This window comes from Podarcis raffonei, chromosome 2, assembly GCF_027172205.1.
Source record: "Podarcis raffonei isolate rPodRaf1 chromosome 2, rPodRaf1.pri, whole genome shotgun sequence".
NCBI classification, from domain to species: Eukaryota; Metazoa; Chordata; class Lepidosauria; order Squamata; family Lacertidae; genus Podarcis; species Podarcis raffonei.
In genome coordinates, this window is record NC_070603.1 from 52,983,511 (window position 1) to 52,995,773 (window position 12,263).

Sequence of the window (12,263 nt, forward strand, 5' to 3'; positions counted from 1 at the left end):
TCGATGCAGAGTTCTTCTTCGAATACGTGGTCGCCTATATATATTTAAGCGACCTATTCGAATAAAAACTCTGCATCTATATGTGCTGGAAATTAAACCTGCACCTGTCTCTTTCTCTTTCACACACATACTTAATACATACATAAAGATATATAAATGCATATATGTGTGTGTGATGCAGCTTTAATTTCCAGCACATAAAACAAGCCAATCTTCAGTGAGCCCTTTAACCAATGATAAAACCTTAACATCTGCCATATTCAAAAATGGCTGTTTAAGCGAGGCCAACTATAATTTCACCTGTCACGGGAGTTTCCCCGACCTAAACCAACATGTCCGCCTTGGTTCGCTCTGAGGAAAAGAAAACTGCCCAAAACAAAGATGGCCGCTGCGCCGAACAATTTCTGCCCTCATCCAAAAGGGCTGCCGACTCCCGCAGTCCCTCTTTTGGCTTAGGGAGAGGCGGCCTAGCTGCTGAGGAGGAGAGGGAGGGGCGTGGCCGCTGCCAGAGAAGGGAGAGAGAGGGAGAGACGGGGGGGGGAGAGGCGTGGCTTCTCTGAACCGGAAGTGCCGCGCTGCCTGTCTCCAGCTGGTTGTCATTTCGATCGGAGGCTCGGTCCTGTGGAGACGACGACGACGACGGTGGCGGCGGCGGCGGCTGAGGCGGCCGGGCCGGAGTGGCGAACCGGCGGATCGACAGAGTAGCCCAGCGCCTCGTGACTAAACAGGAGCCCCCCCCCGGTCCTCCCGCCCGAGAAACAGTTGTGTTACATGAGGGGAAAAGAACGACGCCGGGAGGAGCCGAGGCGGAGGAGAAGCAGCCGCAGCCTCAGCAGCAGCCGCCGCAGCCCCGGAGCATCAGCAGCGGGAGGAAAGGCAGGACCCCTGGGAGCCGCCACCGCCACCGCCGCCTCCCTCGCCGCCTCCTCCTCCACCCTCCGGAGCCAGGCTTGATATCGCCCCTCCCTGCTCTTTCGCCACCCAGCGATCCTCGTGACCCTCCCTCCCTTGAGAAACCGGCTCCCATGGGGGAGAGAGGAGCCCGGCCCCCCGCCAACGCCATCCCCTCCCCGCCGGAGACTGCGCCCCTCCTGAGGTAAAAGTCCTTCTGCGGGGGTGGGGGTGAAATCCCTGCTCTCTTTCATTCTCCCCCCCCCCTTCTGAGGGAGCAAGGGCGGCATCAGCCCTATATTTTCCTCCTCACCTTCCCCCACCTTCGAAAGAGGTTCGTCTCTCTTCTCTCCAACCCTCCCCACCCCACCCCCCGCTTTCTAAATATTCTCAGTCCAAGGATCTGAGCCCGATCTCCCCCCCCCCCCCGCTGTCGCACAATAAATTATTCTGCTGATGGCTTTAAAATGCCTAAACTCTGCTCGCCAGATATACTTATTTCAACCCCCGTCCCCCCTCCAAACACTTGACTGCTGATTTTTCTGAGGTGAAAATTTTCCTCTGCAGGCAGCCAGGATTCATCTGAAGGACACACAAATATCGGATCATAATAGGAAGCGAGCTCGGAAAAGCAGCAACCAGGAACCCACCCAACCAGCGGCAGCAACAACAAGAATCCACCCTCCTCCTGCACAACTCAGTCCGTACACATACACACAACACGCAGTGAATGCAGATATCTAGAGATTAAAACAGGAACAAATCCTCGCACCCTCCCCTGCTTTATATGGAAAGGACTTGTCAGAAGGGCATCCGCATAGAGCATATTATACATATAGTCCTACAAGGCAAAGGCAGTAGCAGCACAGGTTGGGGGGGTGGGGAAAGCTCTCCTGTACAACTTGCTCCACCATTGAAATCTTGAGGTAAAAATTTCAGATTTTTAGCAGCAAAGACTGTTAGAATAGAACACAGATATATATTAGATTATATAGAATTTATTAAATTATTCCAGATTTAAATATATTTTTGGAGCTGTGAAGGAGTGAGGAGCACCAGATGTCATGGTATTGTTTCCATTAATGTGTACATGGGCAGGTTGAAGCGGCTGTTAAGGCAAAAAAGTTTTTTAAAAATCTTTTTAAAAAAGAATTCCCAGGAGCTTTCTTTCATCCCCACTCCATTCTTGTGCATTTCCTTTTAGAAAAAAAGGAAACCTATTATTTTGTTAACCAAAGATTTACTTTCTATTCCTTCTGGATATTTGAAGGAAGTGAACACAAGTCTATCCATGTCAATATTTTAAGTGATCTCATTAATAAGATTCCAGGAATAATATCCAAATCAGATATCTCAAGTGGGTAGGTGGGAAAGAAGGGGGAGGTGAAAGATCTGTAGTAATTTTCAATTATCTTGCTTTAGTAGAAGAACAAAAACATTTTAAAGTTTTGTTTTGTTTTTTCTTTCCAGGCGGAATTAAAATCCTAAATAAAATAAATGGGGGATTACGGGTTTGGCGTGTTAGTGCAAAACAACACCGGGAATAAGTCAGCTTTTCCAGTCAGATTTCATCCACATCTGCAGCCTCCGCACCACCATCAAAATGCAACCCCCAGCCCCGCTGCTTTTATAAATAACACAGCTGCCAATGGCAGTAGTGCTGGGTCAGCTTGGCTCTTTCCTGCTCCAGCTGCCCATAACATTCAGGATGAGATTCTGGGGTCTGAAAAATCTAAAACTCAGCAACAGGAAAAGCAAGACTCCCTAGAAAAACAGCAGCTTTCCCCTAGTCAAAGTCAGGAAGCAGGCATGCTGCCTGAATCAGAGAAATCTAAATCTGAAGAAAACCAGGGGGATAATTCTTCCGAGAACGGCAATGGGAAGGAGAAAATAAGAATAGAATCGCCAGTGTTAACAGGATTTGATTATCAAGAGGCTACAGGGCTGGGTACTTCAAGCCAGCCCTTGACATCTACAGCATCTTCTCTGACTGGTTTCAGTAACTGGTCAGCAGCTATAGCTCCTTCTTCTTCAACAATAATCAATGAAGATGCGAGTTTCTTCCATCAGGGAGGGGTTCCTCCCGCTTCAGCTAATAATGGTGCTCTGCTGTTTCAGAATTTTCCACATCATGTCAGTCCTGGCTTTGGGGGTAGTTTTTCCCCTCAGATTGGACCCCTCTCTCAACACCACCCTCATCACCCCCATTTTCAGCATCATCACAATCAGCATCAACAACAGAGAAGGTCTCCTGCAAGCCCTCATCCACCTCCATTTACGCATAGAAATGCTGCTTTTAATCAACTGCCTCATCTTGCTAATAATCTTAACAAACCACCTTCTCCATGGAGCAGCTACCAAAGCCCATCACCTACACCGTCTTCTTCATGGAGTCCCGGTGGCGGTGGTGGATATGGTGGGTGGGGAGGGTCCCAAGGGCGAGACCACCGCAGGGGACTGAATGGAGGAATCACACCCCTGAACTCCATCTCACCCCTGAAGAAGAATTTCCCAAGTAATCATATCCAGTTGCAGAAGTATGCACGGCCCAGCTCCGCTTTTGCTCCAAAATCTTGGATGGAAGACAGTTTGAACAGAGCTGACAATATCTTTCCCTTTCAGGTGAGATTATTCTACTAATACTAAATAGATTATTCATAAATGTGTTAAATGGTTGCAGAAATAGCAAGACTCTGTTGTTTTTGCATGGTTTCTATTATTAGAGCTGAGGACTTAATTTTAAAAATACACCTCTTGTATATAGTTTATCCTTTGACATTTCAGGCTTCACGATTGCTCATCTCTGAATCATGAATGTTCCGTATAGTGTTTGTCAGAGAAGTAACTATAGCCTAAGAGTGCATCTGTTATATAGGTAGTTTGCTGTCAAGTTAATGCACCTGATCAATAAAACAGTTGCAAGAGTGATTATTGAAATAATTCTTTTGTGGGGTGGATAAGTCCTAAAAAAACTGAGCAGCTGAAATGGAATCCCCCCCCCCTTTTTACCATATGGCAATAGCATTATGTTTTCAGTACACAAGTACTGGATCCTAAAACTGGACTATCGGAAAATATGCCTATGGCTTTGTGAAATTTCTCCGTTCAATAGGAATGCATCTGTTAAAAAAAAAAATAGTCCACTGGGATTTACAGTTTTCTTACAAAATGTTGAGCTGATCTCCTCCAGCAAGGGCAATAGATTTTGGTAGATTATAAGTCATTACTAAAAATAGATATAGACTCGCTTCAGACATTGGCCTATGCTGTTCAAATGAGGCCATATGTTATCAGGAAAGAGGCTGTGTGCTTAAAATGTATTGGGAATTTGTCTCCAGTTTCTGAAGGTTAATTACTATTAAAAACAGCCAGCTATGTAATCAGTGAAAATCTGGACAATGGCAATTTTATTTTTTATTTTGGAATTTGTGATTAAGCTTGGTGGGTTTAATTTTTTTTATAAAGAGGATTTTGAAACCTAAGGATTCATGGGTAGTATGTGAAAAAGCAAAGATTGCAAAATTTTTGTTGCATTTCTAGGCATGGTATAAGCAAAAAACATGGTGTGACCTAGTTTTGTTGTAATTTGTGATAGGAAAACCGGTAGATCAGAAGAAACCTATACTTGACTTAAATACAGTCTTAAAGATCTAAATATATTTTATAATCTAGTTATACTGCACAGAGAAGTGGAAGTTCTTGTATTCTCTTGCATGCAGTTCTCTGGTAAAAGTACTATCATTAATGAGACTTTTTAGTTCATGCTGTATAGCCAGAAGTCTTGAAATAATTTTTCAGACTGGAAGTGTATAAAAGGTTCGTGTAGAAGACCAAATTTAACCTTGGAAACCATTAGCACTAGCACTGTCACTGCAGCAAGCTCTGACTTCCTGTTTAATTCATTCTGTACTGTGACAACGTAGCTACACTGTGACAGAATAAGACCGTGTCCTTACTCCTGTAGTTAAGGCCTCAAATCTATGAATGTCAGAGCTGGAAATTTTCTGTTGGTGTACTGGCACACCATTTTTGGGTTGCTGCTCTTGGGGCTATGGTCTGTATCTTGACACATGCTTTTCTTATATTGTATTGTGGTCAAAAATAATTTGTGGCAGTAGGTTGTTGTCTGTTTACTTAAGCAGTAAATAGAAGGCCATGGCAAGACCAAGTCTGATGTTTTCTTGTGCCTAGCAAAAGAAAGGTATTTTAATGAAATGGTTTCCAGTTTGGCACTGCTTGAGTTCTGTGATGAGCAAGACAAGAGCAGGACTTCAAAAGAAGAACCTAGCACTCAAGCAAATCCTCTTATGAATTTTAATATAATCTTGGACATTTACCTTTTCTAGTATAAAATCCATAATGCTTTTTTTCTTTGCACAAATAACTAAAAAATAAATGAGTTGACCCTCCTTGTTCAAGTAAGCATGCAAGGTATACGCAATTCAAAACAAAATGTGCAATATAAAGTGTGTTTGCAAAGCTTTACATAAATGAAAGGCCCTAAATACATCAAATCAGGGCTGTCTCTGGACCTATAATTGCCAGAATCTTCTTGGGCCCATGTTTAGTATCACTACACACAAACTATCTTGGCAGCTATAACAAAATGGCTTAAATAGATGGCAGTGTTACTTGATCGTGACTAACCCATTCACTGGGTGACCTCTTGCTATTTTAATATATCCATACACAAGTAGCTTCCTAATATAAGTCGGCTCTTCTATAAAGAGGGGTTTTGCAATGTTTATATAAATATAATAAGTGCAGAATCTCTTTTTAGTCTCATCTGAATGCCTTTTGAAATACAAAATCCATATCCTTGAGGGATTTTCTCTTATAGCGAAAGAGCCTCTGTTAGAAGTACAGAGCTGGCTTTCTTTCTGAAGGATGTTGGCTTTAATGTTTATGTAGATATTTTACAGGAACGTAGTTTAATTATATATATTCACCTATGCTGCAGTTCATCATGACATTATGTATAAATCTAGGGTACTGTAAACAGGAGGATGGTAACTGGCTGTTAACATGCACTCTGGATAATAGTCCAGTGGTCAGAGTGTTAGACTCGGGTCTCTTAATTATAAGCACATAGGCCTAAATTCTTCTGTCACAAATTAGGAATAAGGATTTGATGCTTTAAGGGCACTTGAGAACAAATCAAATTCTACCCACCTTGAACAGTATAGCAGTACATAAGGACCAAGTGCTTGACTGTTGATATTAATGTGATGCCAAAATGTATGTCCGGTGACATAATCCAGTCCTGCCCCTAGTAACAGCTGTTGGCATTGCTGCATCACTGTTTTCCTGGATGGGATGCTGCATTGCTGTATGAGAGTTCCCGTACTGTGCTGCTGGGGAGGAGATCGGAACACAACCAGTTCCACAATGCAGCATTTTTGAACTTAGGAGGGATTCCTGGAAGTGTGAAAGCTCATACAATGTATGCAACTAATTATGATTCTTGGGGATATCCCTGGTTGGATATCGAGGATATCCCTAGTGCCATCTTATTAGGGTAGGACGCCATTATGTCTGCAGCAGTGTAAAGCAACGTTTGGTCTGCTTCAACTGAAGCAGACCTATAGACCCGGGTTGCAAATAAATGTGCCCAGACACTTTAAAGCAGGTTATTTCTCAGCTGTAGCCAGTACCAATTCTGCCCTAATGAATAGATATGCAGGCCGGGGGGGGGGCGGGTAGTAGCTGGACGTGGATGGGCTGGCTTTCCTGTTTGTCTGTCTGCCCACATGGTGGTGGTTAAAGGTCTGTATAATAGTGTGAATTGTCCTTCTGTGGTTTCTCAACCAAAAAATACAACACAGAGCAATATGAGCTGTGCTTGTGGCTCACTGTTATCTTAGTTCTGGTCTCTAAAGACACAAAGGGAGAAGAAAGCTGCACACAGAGCCAGTGTAACCTGCAGTGCAGTTTGAATCCAGAAATGCAGCAGGGAGCAATAGAGTGAGTGCATGTGGCTCACTCTCCCTTTTGCCAGTAGTCTTTTAAACTATAAAGGGTATGCATGCATTTGACATGCCAGTGCATAGTATTTCTGGCCTGGTAGAATGGGAGATTACTTGTGGCAATGGGAGATTATTTACGTTGTTAGGCCTGCTTCAAATGCTGGAGCCTGGTCTTGCAAAAACACAGTGGTGGATAATAGACAGAAAGGTAAGTGATCGCTCCGTATTTGTTTGTAAGCATGCTGTAAAAGCAAAAACATCATTATGGTTGTAGAAATAATGTCCTGGCCAGAATAATGTTGACTAGATTCTGTAATATGACCTGCTTGTAATTCTCAAAATACAATGCAGCTGTCAATGCAATATACTTTTACTGAGAAAATGTATGCAAAGCACTTTGAACATTTGAAAATGCTAGATAAACTATGTGAGAAAGCAGGATATTATTAATAATATAATACTACATGCCATCTCTTTGCGATATTTCCTTTTTTAAGAAAGGCACACAAGATCATACCATTTAGCAGAAAATGGAGGCTGAGTGATTCAACTAAAGATTAATTTAATTTTCACATTGATTTAAAACCTTTTTAAAATCCTGTGAGTGTAGTGTTAGCTTATTATTCATTGAAGAATAATAAGTTATTTTTAAATAGAATTTTATCTTGCACAATAAGGCAACTATTTGGACATCTGAGGAGAAAGTTGGCAATGATGCGTTATTTTTGTGGATGTTCCACTGAACTAAGTGGAGCTTATTTCTGAGTATAAGATTGCACTCCTGGTGTCTTATTGTCTTTTAAAGATCTCATTGTCTTATTTTCCATTGTGTCACTGTTTGAAGTCAGCAGTATAATAGACTTGGTCATAGCAACTGCTTTTTGCTGTTGCTCTGCCCTCATGTTTACAAAGATTTTCTTCTGTGTACTTCTTCATAAAAGTGGGACACCTTGCCTGTTTAGCAATAAAGAAAGTTAAGGTTGAGATAGGAAGATATATTATTGATGATAAAAAGAATGCAATTCTATATACTTGGCTTACATTAGAGCAGATTATTGAAATATCTTGAATCTATTAACTGAAAATACATCTGTTAAACATACTCATAGACTTCTTGCTGTTAAGACATTTCAAACAAAAGTTCAGATTCTGATCTTTTCCCTGGGTAACTCCACTAAAATCTGTAGGGCTGCTTTCACACAAGTGGTTTCTCAACAGCTAGCAAAGTGTTGATGGTTTTCTCCTGCTGTGACTATATGATAAAATCTCATAATTTGAATCAAGAGTTGTGAAAACAGATTTAGAATTTTTATCTCATTTGTTCTTAATTTTCCTATCCTTGAATCACTTCCTGGCATCAGGGTTTTCAAGTGGCCTTTATAAGGAAGTTTTGGAATGATTCTCATATTCATGTAAATAAACCAGTTACTCTGATGGACAGCAAGGAGCTAGGAGGACAACAGGGGACAGCATTTGTTTTCTGCACTTCCCAAACAGGCCCAAATTGGATTCAGTGCATTAAAAAAAAAAAAAAAAACCGCAACTGGCTATACATGTGCAAGATTTACCTAGAACCAGTCTGGGAGAACATGTACAAGTCACTCCAACTCATAAAACTCAAAAGTTGTTCAGCAAGAGTTAGACGGTTTTTGCTTAAGCAATAAAGGCTTTTGCAATATTTTTTTCCCCTTCTTTAATATAGCCAAAACTTCAGTGCATTTAAGAACCTCTATTTAAAATCATGTCATTGAAAGAGCTGTAGAAGGAAGGTAGAACATAATGGTAAAGACAATGTACCAACCATGGCGAGAGGGGCTGAAGCAGTCTTTCTGCTCTGTAAAACGAAATATTTATATTCCTTTTGCTCCTCTCCTTTTCCTGCATTTTTCAGAGTGGTAGACATGAGTGAGGAAGAACCACTTATCTAGGATACCTCTTAGGTGATAAGGATTATTTAAATAATAGTTTTTAGATAAGTTTCAGAAACCCAAGACTTGTTTTTAAATTCAGGTGTGTTTATATGTACAGGAGCAGTGCATAAAATATGATGAGTTAACATATGCTTATTCTTTAAACAATGCTTCAATTAAATTGCTTACATCATCAGCAAACATTGTTACTGAAGCCTTAATCTTCAAAGAACTCTCACTTTAAAAGACACACCACAGCCTTTGCTACAAGCAAGTTTGTCACACCCAGACAGGCTTTTGATTCTACAGTGTTTGGCATTCATGTTGGCAATTTATGGATTAGATTGCCTCACCCTGGGAAACACAATATAGAAACATTCAGCAGTAACTATCAGGTGATATGGGTGCAAACTGTGACACATCGTGACCCTTAGTCTGTGTGTATGCATGTTCTACCTAGTAAGAGTAGAATGAAATCGTACAAGCATAGGGACGCCATATGGTGCAAGGGGTTACACAAAAAGTAGATGTCATAATTTTATGTTCTTGCACCACTGAATTTTTATACAACTGCAGAACCTAGTGCCACTTCTTGAATTACAGGGGTCCAGAATCCTTACCATATGTGACATCTTAATAGTGACTATTTTTAAAAACTTTTGGAGACGTTATTTGTCTATTTGGCTAAAAGTGGAGAGATTCAGAGAGTAGAGCCTGTGGATTTCATTAAGGGCCGCCCAACCCTCCCATCAAATGAGCACTGGAAGGGATCTCCCATTTTAAGTATTGCTGTGCTTGTGGAACACAGATGATGACAGGTTTAGTTTTGAAAGTGCAAGCACTCTGCCTGAATCCAGAACAAGATTTCACTGCCTGCTGCAGGAAAAATTGCTGAAGTTCTAAAGTTGTGTTTGCACCAAAGCTTCTTGAAAGCAGAGATGTGTCATAATTATTTGTGACTCTTATTTCTAATATGTTCAAGAGTATCACAATGCATGCTCTGTATGCGGCAAACCTCAGGAGTATGCAGTCTTTAATAGTGCTTTCAGGTTTTTTCTCTTTTAAAGAGAGCCTTTCTGTCATCTGAAGTATGATTCAAGCTGGTGTGTGTGTGTGTATGCACATGGTGCGCACATCCACATAATTTTAAAATGGAAGTTATGGATTGGTACCAGTGTGTGGAGCAAGAACTCCTGCAAATTTGGCTCAGTTGTGCAATCTCTGCATTAAAATATGTCCCCTTGTCCTTTTGGAGGCTGATAAGCAATGGCACATGTTTCAAAATGATTTCAACCTTGAGGAAAGACACCAACCATTCTTTTCTCTTTCAAATGAAGTTATAGCACAGTGCAGAATATTAACTGACATCCTTTAGTGTATATTAAGCAAATATCTGATGATTACTACCATCAGTGTTTAGTTTTACAAAAATCTTTTTTAAAACGTGAGGTTTAATTAATTACTTAGAAGTGTCTTGCATCTTGACTAAATGTACAAAATGCATGATGATACTGGTATGTCTCTGAGAAACAGCTGCTATTTCCTTATCGGTTGACAGCCTTCTATTCTTTAGTGGTAGAAAGCAGTTATTTAGTAATGTAATCTTTATTAGTCAGGCTCTTATTAGCACAATTACTTGCTTGTTCTTTGTAGACTTTCCAATTCAGTATCCTTTGAACCACCTGTTAAAGTAAAACTACAGATACATTATAGCAAACTGCGGTAAATAAGCACAAGTGCTCATGCTTTATTGTGCTGCTGGTCATCTGTTTACTTATTTATTATGCCCATATAGTCATCAGACTTGATTAATTCATTCATATAGGTATTTTGAGGTTAGCACAGTGACTTGATGTGGTGTCCAATGGGATATTGGCGGAGGGCAATGGCCATTGTTTTCATTCCCCCCAATAGAGCCAATTTGTGTTTATTTTAAAGGGAAGCTATGCAACCACTCCTCATACTTGACAAACATTGCATCTGTTTTTGTACTTCCCCATCCACACCAGAATACAAACAACCCCAGAAGAAATTGTCCTTTGGCTGGAGAAAAGTGGCTCAATTTCCAGGGGACCTGGGCAAGAGCACACTGTTCCTATTATATAGAAAAAGAAGTAAGAGCCATGTTGTATGGTAGTCCTCTTGTACTGTACCACTTCAGAATGAACACACGAAGCTCTGCATTGGCATATTAAGCCCTATCTACTCCAGCTAGCAGCAGCTCTCCTAGGGTTAAAAAAATTGGTGCCCTACCCCTGAGCACCCCTCCCGCAATGAAGCAAACATTTGCTTCACAGAGATAAATGGATTTTGTTTTTGACTGTTAAAACATGAGACAGAAAGTAGAATTGCACCTGACTTGCACATCTCCTTTTAACTGCATGTTGCAGTGGGGGAAACTACTCCCAAAATGAAAACCTACTTCTGTTTAAGAGTTGGGGTTGATTCTTGGTTTCTTCTTTGTACCCTTAGTGGTTGATTTTTTTTTATTATTATTAGTCCTTACTTGTACCTCTAGTGAAACATGATTAAGCATGGTTTTGCCAAAGCACAAATCATTTTCTGAGCTGGGCATGGGACAAGTGGAAGTGTGGACAAGGCTTTAGGCTCCTAGTTGCATGCCTATCAGATGTCTTCAGACATACTCCTTCTTAACTAGCAGAAAGCATGACCACCCACTCTGCATATGGATGGACCCATCCTTTGCAAGTGTGAAGCAACTTTTCTTGAATTGGGTAGCAGGGACATACTGTATTCTATTTCTTCTTGGCCATAATGCATGTTTTATTTCAGAACTGTGCATATAGCAGCTTAATTGATTAAATATGAAGAATTGATTAAATATGAAGAATCCTCCTGGAAAGATGTGAAGTGATCTGTCTATACAGAATATTAAGAAATTGTTATGGAAGAATACCAGTAACTATAGACATGTCAGCCTCCCTTTGACAAGAAAAGAAAATAGGTTGAGATCTTCTTAGAGGTGGGAGGTGGCAGAATAGTTCAGAATATGATGAGATTATGTGCTTTAAATTAAATAAGAAGGAGCAGTGTGAAGTCAAAAGTCTGTAAAAATAGACATTAGTTCCTGTAAGTCATGTAGAGTGAACCTGCACAGCACCTATCTTCTTACCCAGTCATTGTATCCATATGTAAGTTAGGTTTGGTGAAAGCCTGCTGAGTTCATCTCATAGGAATTTCTTGTATCTCCTAAGAATGGTCAGACTCTCATTGGTTTTTAAGTATATGTCTGCTGAAACAGGATGTAAGAAATGCTCACTTGTCAAAGCTATGCTTTCCTGGATCTCCCTGTGTTTTTACACAGTGACTTGAATGTCTTCATAACTTTTCTTGATACATGAATGCAGATACTGTTGCAAGATGTGGCAGGTCTAAAACTGGCATCACACCTACTTGATGCTCACAACTCATTAATTATGACAACTGGATGACTAATTCCAAAGAGCTCCAAACCTTTCCTTAATGTTCTGTTCTA

At 40.8% G+C, this 12,263-nt stretch overlaps 1 protein-coding gene across 4 annotated transcripts in view; it reads left to right on the forward strand.

Moving 5' to 3' along the window:
• The first annotated feature begins 605 nt into the window (after positions 1-605).
• CPEB4 (cytoplasmic polyadenylation element binding protein 4) overlaps positions 606-12,263 on the forward strand; it is a 52,839-nt gene continuing 41,181 nt past the window's right edge. Inside the window, exons 1-3 of one of the 4 annotated variants that reach the window (XM_053376625.1) lie at positions 609-1,096; positions 1,459-1,817; positions 2,362-3,513. In XM_053376625.1, coding sequence (XP_053232600.1) covers positions 2,389-3,513 — 1,125 coding nt within the window. In that variant the 5' untranslated portion in view covers positions 609-1,096; positions 1,459-1,817; positions 2,362-2,388. Of the gene's footprint in view, positions 1,097-1,458; positions 3,514-12,263 lie in introns of all 4 variants that reach the window. The other 3 variants (XM_053376627.1, XM_053376624.1, XM_053376626.1) reach the window with 3 other exon arrangements.